Source organism: Artemia sp. Qi Xiang Cuo, chromosome 18 (assembly GCF_049724085.1).
Source record: "Artemia sp. Qi Xiang Cuo chromosome 18, ASM4972408v1, whole genome shotgun sequence".
Lineage (NCBI taxonomy): Eukaryota > Metazoa > Arthropoda > Branchiopoda > Anostraca > Artemiidae > Artemia > Artemia sp. Qi Xiang Cuo.
In genome coordinates this window covers 45,581,911-45,602,625 of record NC_142811.1, presented here as the reverse complement: position 1 = coordinate 45,602,625, position 20,715 = coordinate 45,581,911, and the positions used below count along the sequence as shown (strand labels likewise).

The window sequence follows — 20,715 nt, the reverse complement described above, 5'->3', positions numbered from 1 at the left end:
TCCGGGGCTGGGGGTTAAACCCCTTAAGAATAGTTATTTGACCTTTGATCTTTTTTGAACAAAATCGTAATCTCAAAATTTTGACCGGATATCCTTTGAAAAAGCGGGGCGTGGGCTAGTTGCTCATGGATCACTTTTGTCTCTTAAAAAGAACTAGAAGTTTCGATTTCCGATCAAATGAGCCGCCTCCGTAGTTAATACGACTACCCCTTCCGCAAAAGCTTTATATTCTAATAAAAGGAACTTACATAACTTATAATCCTTGCCCCGGGGCTATGGATGATTTCTCAATCCCTAAGTTATAGTAATTTGAATTTTAGACTATGTTGAACAAAATGCCATTTCAAAATTTTGACACGATGTATTTGGGGAAAAAGGCCCAAGGGGGGTGGGGACTTGCTACTTTTTGATCACTTTCGATTCTTAAAAGGCGCATAATAAATTTTGATTTCAGGTCGAATGAACTTCCTTCGCCGTTTATACGACCACGCTTTCCATAGAAGCTTTATATGTTAACGATGGGCTGCTAGTATAACTTAAAGCCCTTTCCTCCAGGGCTGGGGGGGGGATTCAAACCTGGAACTGTATCTGTTTGACATTTGGTTTGAACAAAATAGCTAACTAAAAAAAAGGCGTGGGGGGGGGGCTAATTGCCCTTGAATCTCTTTTGACTCTTAAAAAGTGAACTAAAACTTTCAGTTTCCATTCAAATGAGCCCTCTCTGAAGTTTATACGAGCATCCCTTCCATAAGAACCATATGTGCCCCCAAGGCATAACTTACAACGTCTGTCCCCGGGCCCTGGAATTTGTTTCGACACAGAAAACTTTGTTATCTGACCCTTAAACTATTTTTAACAAAATGGCTCTCTCAAAATTTTTTAATTTTTTTTTTTTGGGGGGGGGGGGGCTAGCTGCCATCCGATCATTTCTAATTCTTAAAAAGTGAACTACAACTTTCAATTTCCAATCAAATGAGCCTCTGAAGTTTAAACGAGCATCCCTTCCATAAGAACCATATATGTCCCCATCGCATAACTTACAACGCCTGCCCCCGGGCCATGGGGGGCCGTGTCGACACCGGAGTTTTTGTTATCAGAACTTTGAACTATTTTAAACAAAATGTCTATCTCAATATATTTATCTGATGCACTTGGGCAAAAAAGGGTGGAGGGGGGCTAGCTGCCCTCCGATCACTTTTGACTTATAAAAAGTGGACTAGAACTTTTAATTTCCAATCAAATGAGCCCTATCTGAAGTTTCTACGAGCCTTTCTTCCATAAGAATCTGCAATTGGGGAAAAAAGGGGGTGAGATGGGGGTTAGTTGCCCTCCAATATCTTTTGACTCTAAAAAAGTAAACTAGAACTTTTAATTTCCAATCAAATGAACCCTCTCTGAAGTTTTTACGAGTCTCCTTTCTATAAGAACCATATTTGCCCCCAGGCTATAACTTACAGAGCCTGCCCGCGGGCCTTGGGGGCTTATGTCGACCCCAGAGTTTCGTTATATAATCTTTGGACTAGTGTTCATAAAATGGGTACCACAAAATTTTTTTATCGGGTGTATTTGGGGGAAAAAGGCGGGGGGGGGGGGGGTGCTAGTTGCCTTCCGATTAATTTTGACTCTTTAAAAGGGCACTAGAACTCTTGATTTCCAATCGAATGAGTCCCCTATGAAGTTTATAAGACGACCCCTTCCATATGAAGTGCCTCTGGGAAAAGATAATAATAAATAATAAAATGTTGGAGCCGTATGGCCTTTACTATAGGCAACGCTATAGCGTTGCCTCTGAAAATGAGTAGTTGTAATTTAAAACTAAACCCGTTCAATTATGCATTATTATCTGTAATAAAGTTGTATGTGGTTAATCATTATTATATTTGTCTCAATAATAATAATTGGCGTGTTTGCTCGGTTGCCTAATTAAAAATATTTTTTTGTTTCAGAGGCCCCCAAAAAAGAGCCAAATATCTTTTATTTTTTAATCTTCTCAAAACTTATATCATGAACTCCTTTGGCTAAGGGGACTCTAATGCAGAAAGAAAGTATTAAATAAACTAATTTTGGTTCTCTCAAAAATGGGGCCCAACAAAGAGACAAAAACTTACTTTCCTGAATGACTAGAAGCTTAAAACCTCAAGTCCCTGTGTCGCAGTGACCCTGTTGTGTCAAAACTGTTTTAGTTGTGGTATATGGGCTTCTTACAATGAAGAAGAATTGTTTTCTGATTGACCTAAAATTCATATCCTCAAGTGATTGGGCCGTTGGGAGCAAAACATTAAAGCAACATAAAAGTAAAAACATTTATATTTTTTTCAGTAAAGTGCAAATTTTGTTCTGGCCTTGGGAAGACATAAGGGGTTTTGCGCCCAACTTATGTAAATTTCTGCTCGTTTTGAGTTTGACTCGGTTATTTATTGTAATTTCTGTGCACTTTACTGAAAAAAACATAAATGTTTTTACTTTTATAACTTTAATAAATCAAATTATAGAAACATTTTGATTTCAAAATATGTCAGTATATGTATATTAAATTGACAATGCACACTCATTTGTATTTTATCTGCAAAATAGAAATTATTTTCTGGTTTTGTAAAGGCCCTAGGGTTTTGCACCCAACTTGAGTTATTTTCTCCTTGTTTTGGATTTGACTCGGTTATTTATTGTAATATCTGTTCGTTTTGGGTTTCATTTATTTATCTATTCTGATTTGTGGTAGTTTCACGCTTGGTAGATTATTTGATTCTATTTTTGCTCTTTTTTTGTTTAATGGAGTTCTTTACTTTTCTTTGAAAAACTTATTTTGTGGAAAAAGTTGTTTTTAAAACTTCTTGATCTTGAGTTAGTCAGTGAGTTACACATATTTATAAGTAGTAGGCTAAATATGTCACTGAGTTATATATTTCTGTATATAACTTATATAGGCTCTGTCATTGAGTTATGTATATTTATGAGTAGTAGGTTAAATATGTTACTGAGTTATATATTTCTGCATATAACTTATATGCCTAGTCACTGAGTCATACTTATTTATAAGTAGTAGGCTAAAAATGTCACTCAGTTATATATTTCTGTATATAACTTATATATGCCTAGTCAGTGAGTTACACATATTTATAAGTAGTAGGCTAAATATGTCACTCAGTTATATATTTCTGTATATAACTTAGATAGGCCTAGTCAGTGAGTTACACATATTTATAAGTAGTAGGCTAAATATGTGACTGAGTTATATATTTCTGTATATAACTTATATAGGCCTAGTCAGTGAGTTACACATATTTTAAGTAGTAGGCTAAATATGTCACTGAGTTATATATTTCTGTATATAACTTATACAGGCCTAGTCAGTGAGTTACACATATTTATAAGTAGTAGGTTAAATATGTCACTCAGTTATATATTTCTGTATATAACTTATATAGGACTAGTCAGTGAGTTAAACATATTTATAAGTAGTAGGCTAAATATGTCACTGAGTTATATATATCTGTATATAACTTATATAGGCCTAGTAAGTGAGTTACACATTTTTTAAGTAGTAGGATAAATATGTCACTCAGTTATATATTTCTGTATATAACTTATATGCCTAGTCAGTGAGTTACACATATTTATAAGTAGTAGGCTAAATATGTCACTCAGTTATATATTTCTGTATATAACTTATAGGCCTATAGGCCTAGTCAGTGAGTTACACATATTTATAAGTAGTAGGTTAAATATGTCACTGAGTTATATATTTCTGTATATAACTTATATAGGCCTAGTCAGTGAGTTACACATATTTATAAGTAGTAGGCTAAATATGTCACTCAGTTATATATTTCTGTATATAACTTAGATAGGCCTAGTCAGTGAGTTACACATATTTATAAGTAGTAGGCTAAATATGTGACTGAGTTATATATTTCTGTATATAACTTATATAGGCCTAGTCAGTGAGTTACACATATTTTAAGTAGTAGGCTAAATATGTCACTGAGTTATATATTTCTGTATATAACTTATATGCCTAGTCAGTAGGCTAAATATGTCAGTAGTAGTAATAGTAGGCTAAATATGTCACTGAGTTATATATTTCTGTATATAACTTATACAGCCCTAGTCAGTGAGTTACACATATTTATAAGAAGTAGGCTAAATATGTCACTCAGTTATATATTTCTCTATATAACTTAGATAGGCCTAGTCAGTGAGTTACACATATTTATAAGTAGTAGGCTAAATATGTCACTCACTTATATATTTCTGTATATAACTTATATAGGCCTAGTCAGTGAGTTACACATATTTTAAGTAGTAGGCTAAATATGTGACTGAGTTATATATTTCTGTATATGACTTATATAGGCCTAGTCAGTGAGTTACACATATTTTAAGTAGTAGGCTAAATATGTCACTGAGTTATATATTTCTGTATATAACTTATACAGGCCTAGTCAGTGAGTTACACATATTTATTAGTAGTAGGTTAAATATGTCACTCAGTTATATATTTCTGTATATAACTTAGATAGGCCTAGTCAGTGAGTTACACATATTTATAAGTAGTAGGCTAAATATGTCACTGAGTTATATATTTCTGTATATCACTTATATAGGCCTAGTCAGTGAGTTACAAATATTTTAATTAGTAGGCTAAATATGTCACTGAGTTATATATTTCTTTATATATCTTATATGCCTAGTCAGTGAGTTACACATATTTATAAGTAGTAGGCTAAATATGTCACTCAGTTATATATTTCTGTATATAACTTATATAGGCCTAGTCAGTGAGTTACACATATTTATAAGTAGTAGGTTAAATATGTCACTGAGTTATATATTTCTGTATATAACTTATATAGGCCTAGGCAGTGAGTTACACATATTTATAAGTAGTAGGCTAAATATGTCACTCAGCTATACATTTCTGTATATAACTTAGATAGGCCTAGTCAGTGAGTTACACATATTTATAATTAGTAGGTTAAATATGTCACTGAGTTATATATTTCTTTATATAACTGAGATAGGTCGAATCAGTGAGTTACACACATTTATATGTAGTAGCCTCAGTAGTTCACTGAGCTATATATTGCTTTATATAACTTATATAGGCTTAGTCAGTTAGTTATATTTCTTTATAGGCAATAGGTTAAATATGTCACTGATCTATGGCGTTTGCAAAACAAAAGTGATCCGTCTATCTGGCCTCCCCCAGGCCATTCAGCGTGTCCCCAGGTGGCGATAGGGGAACGCTCTACAGATATGTAGGGTACATCTATAGGAGGCACGGACCAAGGGGGGACCTTGTCCCTGGGGGTCCATAATAGAATCTGGGGCACCCTTGCCTGGGGTCATAAATACAGGCGGAGGAGGAAGAAGGCCCCTCAAATGTACACTCAAAAGGGCCCACTGGTTTGTCCACAAGTTCCATGAGTTGCAAACCTTCATCCCAGCAATGGGTTAAATTGCATGGTGATGCAGAACACCATCGCGGGAGGATCCTCTATAGGAGGACAACTGTGGCTGGGCGTAAGATCCAGAACTATGGACAACGGCCTCTGAAAAGGGCTGCCTCGACCTTTTTGGAGTACCTGCAAGACAGGGGACCTTGCAGTCAACTCTATTCCCACTTGAGGAGTGGCGCCCCACGAGGAAATTATAGCCTAGTAAACGACAAAGCATTCGCACGAGATTCTGACTAATGGACAATTCTTCTGGGCTTGGTATGTTTTGATGGGCATCTTTGGGCTGAAAAACCTCTTCCTAGCTAATTTATCTATTACGGGTTGCCTCCCCGTAGTAGCATAATATTTGTAGACATGAATATATAATGAGTCGGAGGTAATAGGATTGAGATTGTCTGTGCAGTATTTCGACTCTTGTTGATATAAGAGCATCGCCAAGTGCTGAAAACCATGTTGTGACCAAGATGGGCCCAGCATTGCACAAAGCCTCAATTCATGGAGGTCCCAGGGACTTCTTTCTGTCCTGTTCTAAGCCGGCTTAAGCACTTCGGTGTAGACTTGAGAAGGTATGTGATCCCCGTCCTGCACTGGTATACGGGATCATTGCTTTTCCTGAGGCAAAAAAAATTTCAATGATTTAAAGAACATGAAAATTGGAACTTGGAATGTTACGACATTAAAAAATGACTATCGTATCGACATTTTGACTGTCGAATTCATACGATTCGAACTGGATTTATTCGGAGTTTCAGAAACTCATATCCAAGGGGTAGGAAGCATGAAATTAGGTTAAATAGAAGTTGTTTACTCAGGCAGGATGGAAGGGGTGCATACACAGGGAGTAGGGCTCATGATGAATGAGAAAGCTGCCAAGTCTAGTTTAGGCTGGGAAAGTATCAATAATAGAGTACTAATTGCTCATTTTATGACTAGAAAGTTCAGGGTATCAGTTATAGTAGTATACGCCCCTGTAGAACCGACTGATGGAGATACTAGTGACTCAGATGAATTTTACTTACAGTTACAGGAGCAAATAGACAAGGTCCCAGGTATAAATATGATGTTAGTACTGGGAGATTTTAACGCCCAGGTTGGTAGAAATAAGGATAGATGGTATTCCAGCTTAGGTAAATTTGGGGTAGGAAAATAAAACAGTAATGGATACAGACTTTTGCAATTTTATAGGTATAACAATCTAGTTATGTAGGTATAACAAACAATACGGTGTTTGGTCATAAAATGGCTCATAAGCTAACATGGTATTCACGTGATAGTAAGACAGCAAACCTTATTGATTATGTTATAGTAAATCGAAGACTGACAGGATCAATACAAGATACTAGAGTATATAGTAGTGCTGTTATTGATGTTAAAAGTAAAGATCGCCATCTAGTAGTGTCAAGCGTTAATTTAAAGCTGAAATTTTGGGAGGGTAATTACCTCCCGGGAAGTTATGATGCTGGTAGACTCCAGGATGAGAATTTGAGAGAAACTTTCCAGTAACAATTGAATACTAAACTTAAGACTTCAAAATTTAATAATATGGAAGAAGGTTGGAATAATTTTATAGAAATAATTTATGAAGTTGCTGAAGATGTATTAGAGAAGAAAGCTAGGACTGCAGCTAAGAATATTAGTGAAAAAGCTTTATGTTCAATAGACAGGAGAAAGGACTTGTACAAGAATTATCTGAGTGATAGATTGCATGAAAACAAAAGAAATGTAAAGAAAGTGGAGAAAGCATTGAAATATGAGCTAAGGAGGTGTGAGGTGGAGGCCATGGATAAAATTGCCGAGGATTTAGAAGATGCAGCTAGACGGCATAATAGTAAAATATTGTACTGGCACGTTAATAAATTGAGAGGTAGTTGTCAATCCGGACTAGTCCCAGTTAAAGATAGGAATGGGGTGGAAATTAGCGACAAGGAAAAAGCAATAGCGAGAGGGGCCGAACATTTTGAGAATTTGCTCAACCGAGATTGAGTTGCAGGGCAAATTATAGAGGAAAATGAGAAAACTTGTGATCCTTTGGATGTGACGGAAGATTTGTTTTGTGAGGAGGAATTAGCAACAGTACTAAAAGGACTAAAGAATAATAAGGCTACAGGTGCTGATAGGGTGGTAAATGAGTTTCTTAAATATGGTGGCTCTGAGGTTAGAAATAAGTTATTGAAGATTATGAATATGATTTTTGAAAAAGGGGAAGTACCTAACGGTTTTAGGGAAACCATAATTTAGCTGCTTTATAAGAAAGGTGATAAAAGTGACTGTTGTAATTATCGAGGCATTAGTCGGGTGTCTGTAGGTAGCAAATTGCTTAGTAATAAGATACATTTTAGACTGAGAGACGCCGTAGACAAAGCTTTAAGAGAAGAGCAGTGCGGTGTTAGAAAAGGTAGAGGATGTATCGAGCAAATTTTCACTCTTAGGCTAATAATTGAGAAGTGCCTGAGTTTTCAAACACCTTTGGTCCTCAGTTTCATAGATTACAAGCAGGCATTTGATTCTGTTGATAGAAAAGCTTTAGCGAAGGCCTTATCCCTGTATGGTATACCAGATAAATACATTAAAGTGATTAGTAGTATTTACGAGCATTACAGTGCTGCAGTTAAGGTAGGACATGAGGTTAGCAGCTGATTGTGTATATAATTAAGAGTTAAGCAGGGTTGTGTTCTACCTACTTTATGTGGATTATTTTTATTGACATCGTCTTAAGGAGCACAGGAAAGGCAATGGGAGACCACGGAATCAAATGGGGAGGAAAAAGTCTCCTGGACTTGGATTATGCTGATGATTTAAGCATCCTAGATGAAAGTGTGATCAAAATGAATGAAGTTTTAGAGGTTTTTCAAGTTCAGGGTGCTAGTATTGGTTTGAAAATTAATGTTAAGAAGACTAAGTCACTAAGGCTAGGAACTATTGGAGATGAAAAGGTGACGTTGGGTAATGAAAAGATTGATCAGGTGGGCAGCTTCGCTTACGTTGGTAGTATTATAAGTAAAGATGGTGGGAGCAGTGAAGATGTTAAAAATAGAATAGCCAAGGCTCAGGGTGTTTTTTCACAGTTAAAAAAAGTCTGGAAGAATAGGAAGATAAGTCTGCAAACCAAGATTAGAATATTAGAAGCCAAAGTGATGACAGTGGTCAGATATGGCTCTGAAGCACGGGCGCTCCGAAAAGCAGATGAAGATTTGCTAGATGTTTTCCAGAGAAATAGCTTAAGGATTGTTTTGGGTACCCGGCTGACTGGCCGTATTTCAAACAATAGGCTCTACGAAAAATGTGGTTCAATACCGCTTTCTAGGGCTATAATGAAAGAAAGGTTGAGGTGGTTAGTGCATGCTGTGTGGATGAAGGATGACAGATTGCCGAAGATTGTTCTTTTTGGCCAACCATCTAGGGCTAAACGGAAAGCAGGTCGTCCCCGTCTGGGGTGGGAGGACGTCATAAAGAAAGATTGAAAGGAAATGGGAACTTCGTGGGCGGGTGTAAAAAGAGAGGCTTTAAATAGATTGGGGTGGAGGAGGAGCGTGCGTAGCTGTGTTGGCCTCAGGCGGATTGGTGCTGCGGTTAGTTTTTAGTAGTAGTAGTATTGCCTCACAGAGGTCACCGTTTTTGCTGCAGGAGAAAACATGCAAAACGCAAAAGTATTTATGCCAAAGTCAAAACCTGTTTTCTTATGCTGACCTCTACTATACCACCATGCTCTGTTATTTTCAAGCTCAACTATATTTAAGTCTAAATTCTCACAGCTAAAAATGTGAGGTTTTCCTGAAATTTTAGATTCGTTTTATTTATTCTTGATGTCTACTTTCATGTAAACATCAAACAGAATGATCAATGAAGTGATTTTGCCGTATGTTGGGTAGAATTGACTATAAGTTTTAGTATTTATATTAACCTTGGGCAAAAGTTTTCGTATCAACTGTGAAAACGCTCTTCATGCTACCCATAGACGCAATAACTAATAATAGACTGTAGACAGTATGTGATTTAGTCGCAGAATATGGCCTACTTATTTTTCTTTTTAATACCGCTAGAAAAGGTTTTCTAAGATTTATTTTCAGGTGTTAGAAGCACTTGACCCAGTAGCAAAACTGTGTTTAGGTCTGATTATATAATTGCTCTGTTGCTATTATTGTTTTAAGAAGCAAGGTGGCTGTTTACCTGTTTCAACATGGCAATGTTTTTTCTATATTATTTTGTAATTATTCTACTTATCTATATGATGCTACCTCATCTATACGGTCATGCGTAGTTTGTTTCAAGTTTATGCAATAAACTTGAAACAAAGTTTGACCAAGTTTGTTTCAAGTTTGACCATCGAGACATTTTAAACTTGTCTTAAAGAAAAATTTGTGATTTTTCGTGAAATTTCTGCCTTTTTTTCGTGTTTACTTTCACCGTTTTTGCAAATGAAGAAACTGAATCAATCATCCAAGTAATTTCACTATAGTTTGTGCTGAATTTGGCAAAAGTTTCTAATGTTTATGCTAACCGTCAGTGAAATCAAAAACTAATTTATGCTGCCCTAGTTATTAATGCTGGTCATGAAACATAATATTTTGTACGAGTCTTCCTCATTCAAGGGAAAGCTTGTTTGTGTGTGTTGGTTTTCTTGTGCTCAATTCGGCTCACAGTTTCACTCCTTGGTTTCACTCCTCCCGCCTTGAATCTGAAAACTATTTAAAAATTCAAATTTTTTTTGTATTTATCCAATTCTATTTTTTTTAATTGTTTTAAAAAAAATCGTCATTGTTTTAACAGAATACCTTTGAAAGTTCGTTTAAGTTCGGCCATACTTCCATTTAAATCCAAAACGACCATTTCTTTTTGTTTACATATTTTTCATATTTTTCTTGTTTATTTTCTTTTTTTTTCAGTAAACAAAGAAACGTGATCAACCACCTTAATCATGTTGCTGTTGGTTGTGTCAAACGAACTGGGATTTTTCAATCTAAAGGTCCATGTGCCTCTGCTTTGCTTAAAGAGACATCGTCAATCCAAGACTTTGAAAAGTCATTTACTCAGGTGATTTTAATATATTTGTGACTCCTTTGAAACATTCATAAGATTTTTTTTTCTTAAGCTCAAAATTTTCAAGCCTCATCTAAGCTTAGCATTATTTATGGTTTTAAACCCTATTCATGTGGTTTTAAGCCGGGGGTAAGCAATTGAAAATTTGACTGTCCAAGTTTTTATTAGCAATATTATGGCAATAATATGCAATAAAAGTATATCACTTACAAGTATGCTCTGTCTGCCCTAAAAAACCCAGTCCTACCTGATAGACGGCCCAAGTTAATGCACGGAGTGTCTGTGCTTTCCTCCGAAAGTCGTCGTTTACTTTTCCCTCGTCCTGCACGATTTAGTACCAACAGCTGTTACAAAAATTGATTAGCACCGCCCACATGCAGAGCAAACCGTCATTTGAATCCGTTTGTCCTTTTATTCTCAGGGTTCTTATAACCAGTAGTTGTTCCTTATTCTATTTATAAAACATAATGCCATTTAGTCTTGCTTCCGTCGTGACTGTGATTTTTTTTTCGTAATAAATGATTCTGATACTGAGTTTTGTTTTTGAAAAATTTAGAAAAATAGTATGTTCAAGAGTAGCAGTTTTGCTGAGGTGATTTCGATTTTTTTTTTTTTTTTTTTTTTTCCTTTTTGTAAATTATTTTATGAAATTTGTAATGAGAAAAATAATTATACGTATTTTTCATTTTTTCTTGGAATTTTATAAAGTTAACAAAAGTTTCTATTGTTAGAAAACTTTGGAAAAATTCGATAAACCTTTGAAACATTTATTGTGGGAATTATATAATAATTTAGTTTTTATTACGGAAGCTCATATGTCTGGTTTTTTCTATTATTTATTTGCACCTTTTATTATTTTGACCTTTTTTTTAGTTTGTATTTTTTAAGTTTTCACCTTTGAATCTAATGAAATTCATATGGTTGTTTTAACTTTGTAAGTTTCTGGTTTTTAATTTTATGGTTTTCGTAGAATGGTTTTTGGCGATAATGAAAAATTATGTACGTTCGAAACTTTTTTTTTCTTTTTAGTTCATACTTCCTGTCATCTTCTAATCAAGTTTTAGCTTTTGTTTTAGTAACTTCCATATAACTATTTTTTTTGCAACTTGAAAACCAATATGAAAAAAAAAATATTCTAAATTGATTCACACTTTGTGTTTATTGTGTAGATAACACAATTTACCTTAGAATTAAATGGAGGACAGACAGAAATATATAGAGCCTTTAAAACTTAAAGGAGGTAAAAGTACGATGATGAATTGGAGGGAGATAGGTGCACCCTTAAATACCCGATAAACGTAGTAAGTTATACTTCTCCTTTGCTCAAGCCTTAAGTTTAATATTCCCTGTGAACATGTGATTTCACGACAATACTACAAATGTAGCTTCCACCTGAAGGGCAAGTTGCTTATGGCTTTGGGTTGTTAGTTTCAGATTCATTCACCAAGCCAGTTTTACTTGGACTTTCCTTTGAGAATTACATAATTTTACTTAAACCTTTTCCGCATTTCACAACGTTTTTGCCGTGTTTTTCGATCTAAAAGAAAAGACTAAACATATTTAAAATAAAAATAAATTAAATCAAAACATACTATGTGGATGTACGTTGTCAAAAGGCTGTATCAGCAGTATCTCAAGAATGGAATATGGTATTAAGTTAAAGCTTATAGAGCATACGAGAAGGATGTTGAACTGACCAAAAGGCAATATGTGCATACTACAGCTACTAGTTCTACCGCTCCTACTATTACTGCTACTGCTATTACTACTATTGAAAATGGAAACAAATAAATGAAAACATACAAGGGCTGTATCCAGGATTTTTTGTCGGGGGGTGTTTTACACGAGAATTTGTCGAAGGGGGGGGGTACACAAAAAAACTCAAAAACGCATAAACAATTTGTTTAAATCCATTTTTGTTACGTTTTTACGAGTCAGACAAGCATTTCGGGGGGGGGGACAAACCCCCTAACCTCCCCTCCTGAATACGGACTTGAAAAATACTATGTGCATGTAAGTTGTCATAAGGCTGTATCAGTAATATCTCAGGAACAGGCTATGGTATTAAGTTAAAGCTTACAGGGCAAGTGAGGAGGATGTTGAGCTGACGAAAAGGCACTATGTGCAAACTACAGCTACTAGTACTCCTGATACTAGTATTAATACTACTGCTCTACTGTTACCACTGTTATTACTGCTTTTAAGGCTAGGGGTATTAAGCTGAAATTTGAATGGTGTTGATGGATGAAGCTGAATCTCAACTATCGAATGGTGCATCAAAATTACTGTCTTCGTTGAAACATTGAAAGCTTAGGACTGCAGGAAAATAGGCGAAAACTTGCACAGAGTGTAGGTCTTAACTTTTAAAGGAATTGGTAAGATGTAAAATATATATTTTATACGAGTATTATGACTCGAATCCGGCCCAGTTATTTTTTCATGTTAGGGTTTTAAAGAGACAAGGACATCAAAGTAAGATTCTTTCTTGTTCTTTGGGCCCATCTTTGTTCTATACCTGCCTTAATAGCGGGGTTTTCTAAGATTTTTCTTTCGGTTATTTTGAGATAGTGAAGCTTTTAGGGCTGAACCTCATTTTCGTCAATGTTGTCATGTCGAACCAAGAAAATAACTAAGCAAAATGATTTAGTTATACATTTGACAACTTTTTTCGTCCATAAAAATTCAGAAATTAGCAGGATGCTGATTCTCAAAGACGACTTTACCTTTAAAAGAAAGCTACACCTTCATAAGCTGTTGGTGCTACAGTTTTTAGCTGTTTTCTTGCTGATTTTTCATCCATGTTTATTTTAATTAAATTTTGTCCATTTTTTGTTTTATTTCAATTAGTTTAGTTTATTTCAAAACTATGACGCCTTTAGGGCAGTACCACATCTTTATCAATATTGCCATGTCGAGCCGTGAATTATTTAGTTGTATGTTGGACAATGCTTTTCGTCCGTAAAAAACTCAAACATTAGCAGTCTGCTGATTCTCAAAGACGAACTACATCTTTAAAAGAAAGCTATACCTTTATAAGTTGTTGGTGTTGGGGCTATAGTTTTTAGCTGATTTTTGGCTAATTTTTGCTGATTTTTTATCCATGTTCATTCTAATTTAATTTGGTACCTTTTTTATTTTAGTTAATTTAATTTCTTTCAAAACTGTGCTGCCTTTAGGGCAGTACCACATATTCGTCAATATTGCCATGCCGAGAATTATTTAGTTGTATCTTGAACAACGCTTTTCGTCCGTAAAAATTCAAACATTAGCGGTGTGCTTATTCTCATGGACGACTACGCCTTCAAACAAAAGTTATACCTTCTCAAGCTGTCGGCGCTATATGTTCTTAGCTCATTTTTGCTGATATTTCACCCATGTTTCTGTTTTATTTAATTTAGTGCTTGATACTACCCAAAACTACATAATTGTATATGGAGGTCCTTTTCATTGAAAAATGTAATTTTTTTTTCTCTTTTTTGAAGCTATGTAAGTTTTCACATAACCAATTTAAACGAACGTATCTCATTTTCGCTATCCTTGGTGCTTTAAGTAAAGACTCAATTTTTCAATGTAGGTGATACCAGCTATTGGGAAAGCTAAACTAGTCTCATCTGAAACCATAGAAGCAAGTGAAGTACCATTTAGACTGCAAAGTGGGGTTGTGCGAGTTAACTGTGTTGATTGCCTCGACCGAACTAATACTGCGCAGTTCGTAGTTGGGAAGTGTGCACTCGCCTTTCAAGTAAGTTTTTTTTTTTATATATATAAAATTGTTTAGTAGCTATATTTAATTAATATGAAGAAAAGTGTAGGAATTGGAACTAGAATTGTCAACCTGTGAAAGAGACAGTTCATGTTAATGAGCAGTAAGTATAGGGAGATTCTTAGATAAGATATTTATTTTGACAATATGTCTAGAGTGAGCCCAGATCGGCCGAATTCATGAATGCTTTCTTCGCCTTCTTATTGAATGTAACTACTTTTTGTATTTACTAAGTTTTGTTGCTCGTTACTTCAATTTAAAAAAAAGTATTTAATCCCTCAAATCTGAAATATGTCTTATGTAATTCGTAAGATAAGCTGATGATAGATAGTAGCTTGCTTTTCCTAAATTTAGGCTACAAATAATGATTTTTTTTCATTTCTGGAAACTTACACAACTATTAATATGTATTTTAATATGTTACCGTGAATGTTCGATATTCGTGAATATCGACATTCAACGGTGAATGTCCGAAATACTTTTTTTTCCTCCTTGAATTTAGTTAACGTTGCCAGTCAGCATTTCCAATTTAATGCAAGGTTTGATGATGACAGGTTAGGTTGAATTAGGTTTGGTTAGGTTAGCTTAGGGTTTTAACCTATTTCTGATATTTATAAGCAAATATAACCTAATCTAACCTAAACTAACATAATCTAACCTAACTATAACTTTTACCATCATAGCTTGCATGAGACTGCAAAATTTGACTCACAAAGCTAATTGAATCCAAGCAGAGAAAAAGGAATTTCGGACATTCACCGGTGAATGTTGACATTAACCAGATTTCGGACATTCACGGTAATATATATAAATATAATTATAGCAGATAATGTTGACGCATGGTAAAATCAAACCCCTAAAATTTAGTCTTTAATTTAAATGATAAAAACTGATGAAAACAAAATTCTAAATACTGTCCGACATGCAGGAGGGTAAGTGGGCGTTCAGACGCTGGATTCTGTCTCAGACTCTGTCCAAGTTTCCCGCTGAAAATGGTTGAAATTCCAAGGTATTTTCAGAAATAGGAAATTCACAATCACAATTGTCACCTAAATAGGTGCCTTCAGTTCTGAAAATGTTGCTCGATAGTTCCTATTTTCAGCTTACAACGATTCTGAGCGGGAAACATTGACAGGGCTTTTCAATCGGTGTACATGTTTACGATATCAAATTGTATTGTTCGAATTAACAGATATCCAACTACCTATCTTTTTGTTTAAAAAATGGAATGGTGGTTTATCTGGGCTATTTCTAAAATCAAGGTCTACCTCTCCATTGATATAAAGCAAAAGTTATGTCGTAGTGTTTTGAGTATTGAATTTTTTGCTATAAGAATGTCTTTTTCTTTTTTAGTTCGTTGCTTTGGGCGTTCTGACTGAGCCTTACTTAGATTTTGACTCAGACTGTGTGCGCATGCTTGAAGAATTATATGAAGATCATGGTGACACCTTGGCTCTCCAATACGGAGGATCACAAATGGTCCATCGAATTCAAACATACAGGAAAACAGCACCGTGGACCTCCCAGGGCAATGATATTATGCAAACTCTGAGTCGCTACTATGCCAACACATTTTCAGGTTAGATATTTCCATTGTTAGTGTTTGATTCCATTCATGGATAGGCACAGAAGGGGGGGGGGAATGTTATCTTGGATCCGTGTTTCTACTGAAGTATGAATGTGAAAATTTAATATATTTGTTTGTTTTATTATAGTCTCTATTTTATTATATTTTTCACATAATTTGAATGTTCTTTGTGATGTTTGATTTGATAATTTAACGTCTTGAAGTAACATTCATGTGAATGTGCCTGTCCATAGGTATGTTTAGCCAGCGATATTTTGTATTTTAAACATATTGTTTTGTGTGTTTATACACAAGTTTCGCATTTCCATGTAAGACATTTAAGTTAAATACCTTCAACGTTTTCCTTCGATTCTTGCAAACAGCGATGAAGTTTTTTACTAAGTTTTACAAAAAAAAAAAACTTTGAAAAATAATAAAAGGGATTAAATAAAACTGATTGAAAATTTAATGAGCAAAAATGAATAAAACTGATTTGAGTCGAACTTGTGTAGTAGGAACAGAAGAATGATATAAAGTTGGAAGAAGTGTGTTTAAATAGAAGTATTCAACAGGGTAGATATGTCTCAGAGACTTTTTTTTTGTGTGTGAGAAATAAAAGACAACCTTCTTTCTACAGAGCTAGAGGCCAAAGATGATGTGAAACTGGTGAGAGAGCAAACTACTACTGACAAATCACAGCAGCACTGCGCCGCTTTAGCCCAACATAGCTGCGCGCACTCATCCTCCCACCCAATAGAGCTTCCCTCTTAACCCCTCCCAAGAAGCTCCAATTTCCTTTAAATCTATTCATACCACTGCCTCCCCCCTTAACTGTGACCGACCTGTTTTTTTGTTTGCCGCTATAGAAATAGACGAAAAGGGTGATCTTTGACAATACGTCGTCTTTTATCCGCAAAATGTGTTTTAGCCATCTCCACCTTTCTTTCATTATAGCCCTAGAAAGTGGGATATAACGACATTTTTTGTACAGCTTCCTGTTAGAAATACGGTTAGTCCAACGGGTACCCAAAACTGTCTGTAGACAATTTCTCTGAAAAAATATCTGATGAAACCTTCTCCTTCTTCCGAAGTTTCCGTCTTCCAGTTTTCACTCTTGCAAGTTTTCCATATTCTTTGCTATGGATCTTATAATCAACCTTTTTTGGCATGAAGCCAACAATTAGTATATTTACTAGTCACTGATCTTTGTAACTATTTGAAGAGCAGGTGGTGCATATGAATGACAGGTGACACCCTGGTGGCATATGGATGCTTGTGTGAGTCTATATAGACTGCAAAAAAACTAAACTTCTCCAGAGACAGTTTTGCTTCATAGGATAAGGAACTAAAATTGTATGTGTTTTCATCAAAGGTGTTAAACGTAAAAAGGATGTGGGGTTTGGCACCATATCGTACCTACTTTTACTTATTTTATTCACTCTTTTTAGGTCTGTACACTATCATTATTTCGTTTTAGATTCAGATAAGCAGAATGCTATTAATTTGTTTCTTGGGATCTTTGTTCCATCACCTTCAAGGCAACCTATATGGGAAACTATCACTGACTATTATCTACATCATAATAAAGGAGAAAGGTAAGCTTATTTTTTTTGCATAGAAAAATAACAATAAGAATTAGGAAAATGGGTCTAAGCCCAGTGAAATTCACAGCAGAAAATATGCCACGGATAGTTTGCCTGTATAGCCAACTAGGTGTTCCAAATGCAAATGAAGAATAAACGCATAAATGAAAATAACAAGAAACTAAAAAAGAGGCTTAAAAGGAATAAAACAAAGTAAATATATAAAACTTTAAAATAAAATAAAGCTTAAAATCAATTTTTAAAAACAACACAAAAATATAGTGCACTTATGCCAATGAATATCACTGAAGAAAAATACTACGGAAATCCCGCCCTTATTTCGTATTCACCAAAGGGTCTTCACTGCAAATGATGTAGGGAAATCAGGAATTAAAACAAAAGAGAAAGTAAAAAGAATACTGAATTAAAAGAAATAAATCAAAAGCCTGAACGTGATACACACAATGTGGGGAAGACCAAGCTTAAAACTTGCTCGTTCTGTCACTCATTGGACTAAGTCTAGACCTGTCAAAAATTCAGCTGAACTTTTTGGCATGGGTTGAGGGAAGGTTGGAAAGTAGTATCTTTTCCGGAATAAACTTTCATATTTGTTTCTAAACGCTCATTTTTTCTTATTTTGTGTATACTTTTTGTCTTCGGAGGGAGGGGGCTTAAACAAAAGTAAACGGATTACTTTAAACTTTACTGCGCTTGTCTTTGCTCTGTTTTATTTCAAAGACTGTTCAAGCTAAATTCAGGTTCCAATGGTGGGATGACAGCTTCCGAAGCTTCCACTTTTTGACGAGTTGACTGAGGTTTACACTCAAGTCAGCTCCCAAATCTGGAGTGAGCTCCGAAGCTGAAGTGATTTTGGCTGCTTGACCACCACGTTCCGAAGCTCATGTATGAAGTGTTTTGCTGTGAATTAGGCAGTGAAATACAGCTGAGTAATTCAACCCTGATTCAATCTAGCAGCCAACTTTGAAGCAGCATCCAATTCTTGATGTTCAGAAGCTTATAAAATATCATGTTTTTTGATTTGATTGGTCAGTAGGACATATGTGAGGTATTTTACTTTGGGACCAATCTTGGAGTAGTCCTTGACATAGTATCCGATTCCTGATGAGTAGAAGTTTAAACAATATCAAGGTTTTGGCCATGATTGGCCGATATAATACCATTGAGTAATTTTACCCTGGAAAAACTCTTGGAACATCTCTCGAGGTAGCATCCCACGTTTGATTAAACGTGCAAAAATCACCTTACTACGAAAAAATGAATTTAAAAGGTGAGCAGAAAGATTAACAATATACTAAGAAAAATTTGTTTCCCGTGGAAGATTCGAAAATCAAACAATAATTTTCAAGAGAGAAAATTGCTAGGCAAGCAATTTATTCCATAGCTTACTTTCCTTCTAGATTAAAAGAAACAAAAAACTAAACTGAATTGTTTTTAGAATGGTGCGATAGAAAGGAAATTAAGGAGAGTAAAAGAAAAAAGAGAGAGAGAAATTGTGGATAGTGATTGAAATTACTAGCACAAAGCACTAGAACATTTGAAAGTAAATGCTTTGAATTATTCTTGTAGTCAAAGTGAAGGACCCCATAAAGAAACTAAGAATTTATTTCCATGAAACGCACTTCTTTGGGAAATTTTTACCCTCCATCCCTCTGATCAAACCTCAGATGCCTTTAGAATTAAAGTGTACCGACATGAACAACGTGTCTGATATGTGAGCTCTTATTAATGCTGAAAGTTGCAGCTGTCTTCAGTTCAGTTTCCTTCAGCTGTCCTTCATCATTTCATCAATGATGCACGACCCTGAAGAGGGCCAGTGAACATCTGATTAAAATATTCTCTTACTATAGACTTTAATTCCGCCTGTGCCTCCTAAGGCACCCAGGGCATCAATAAGTGATGTTATGTGATGTCAGGCCAATGTGGTTTAAGAAATTATCTGCATCAATAAGGAGCCGCTAATCTTCCCTCAGGTGTGCTGCTGCAGTGATGATATCCCATTCTGGTAGGACATTGGTGTGTAGGTTGCGTAGATCCCTCTGGTAGGTCCGGCGCAGTGTGTTTCTGGGTCTTCCCTGGCTACGAATTTTTGTTGGTTACCAGTGTAAAGCGGCTTTTGGGTGTCTATGATCGTGCATACGTAAGACTTGGCCCAAATATCTCCACCTTCTGACTCTGATGATGTCGAGGTTGTGTTTTTGTTATTAGATTGGCTTCGTCATTTAACGGACAGACTGGTTATTCATCTTCTTTGACCAGTGGATGTTCAATATTCTACGAGGACACGAGTTTTCAAAAGCTAAGAACTTCTCCCTTGTTCTTGATTCAGGTGCCATGTTTCTGCTGCGTAGAGTAGTATTGGCATAATCTCGCTGTTGAAAAGGCGTAGAGAAAATCTCTTAGATCTCCATACTTGACGTAGTTTTTTGAAGGTGCCAATGACCTGTCCTATTCTGGTGAGTATTTCTTTCACTGTCAAGCCAGTGTTCTCGATGATACTTCATATATATTTGAACTGGACAACTTGTTCAACATCTTCGCCACATTTAATGGAGAGCATTTTCTCAGCATTTTACACGTAGGCCAAGATGACTTTCCTTTAATTTTACCCTGTCTAGTAGTTCTTGAAGCCGCTTTTTGCTTGACTCAAGCATTGCAAAGTCGTCTGCGAAGCCAATATCAATGACCTGGACTTCGGGGCTTAATCTGATGCCTCCTGTCTCTGTGTTTCGCAGGATGTAATTAAGCATTTGTCACAAAAATAATGGTGATAGAACACACCCCTGTTTTACTCCTCACTAAATCTGGAAAAAACGAGTTTCGCCTTCTGGTGTCTTGCAGCAAGATTCGCTGTCCTCATATATGGTGGTAATAATCGTCACTATTTTCTCAGATATACCATAATAGATGAAAATCTTCCATAGGCTTTCACGATCTACGGAGTCAAAGGCCTTCTCGAAGTCCACAAAGATCATATAAATCTTCGAACACCACTCTCTATTTTCATCTGTAAGAAGTCTAAGCGTGAATATAAGGTCCGCACATGAGCGATTTGGCCGGAAGCCATACTGTTCGTCTCGGAGGCGATAATCAAGTTGTGTTCGCATCCTCTGTAGGATAGTATGTGAGAGCATCTTCCCAGAAATTGACATTAAACTTATACCCTGTTAGTTGCCCGGCTCGGTATTGCCTCCTTTTTTGAATATCCTGATGAGTGTCCTGCACTTCCAGTCTGATGGTACTTTCGCCGTTGTCCAAATCTGAGTGAAGAGTAAAGACCAAAGGAAG

At 35.7% G+C, this 20,715-nt stretch overlaps 1 protein-coding gene across 5 annotated transcripts in view; it reads left to right on the top strand.

Moving 5' to 3' along the window:
* Window positions 1-20,715, top strand: part of FIG4 (polyphosphoinositide phosphatase FIG4) — a 201,367-nt gene that overhangs the window by 159,551 nt on the left and 21,101 nt on the right. For all 5 annotated transcript variants that reach the window (XM_089104442.1, XM_089104438.1, XM_089104439.1 and 2 more), the window contains exons 9-12: window positions 10,343-10,490; window positions 14,071-14,238; window positions 15,613-15,838; window positions 17,304-17,421. In XM_089104442.1, the coding sequence (XP_088960568.1) occupies window positions 10,343-10,490; window positions 14,071-14,238; window positions 15,613-15,838; window positions 17,304-17,421 (660 nt within the window). The remainder of the gene's footprint in view (window positions 1-10,342; window positions 10,491-14,070; window positions 14,239-15,612; window positions 15,839-17,303; window positions 17,422-20,715) is intronic.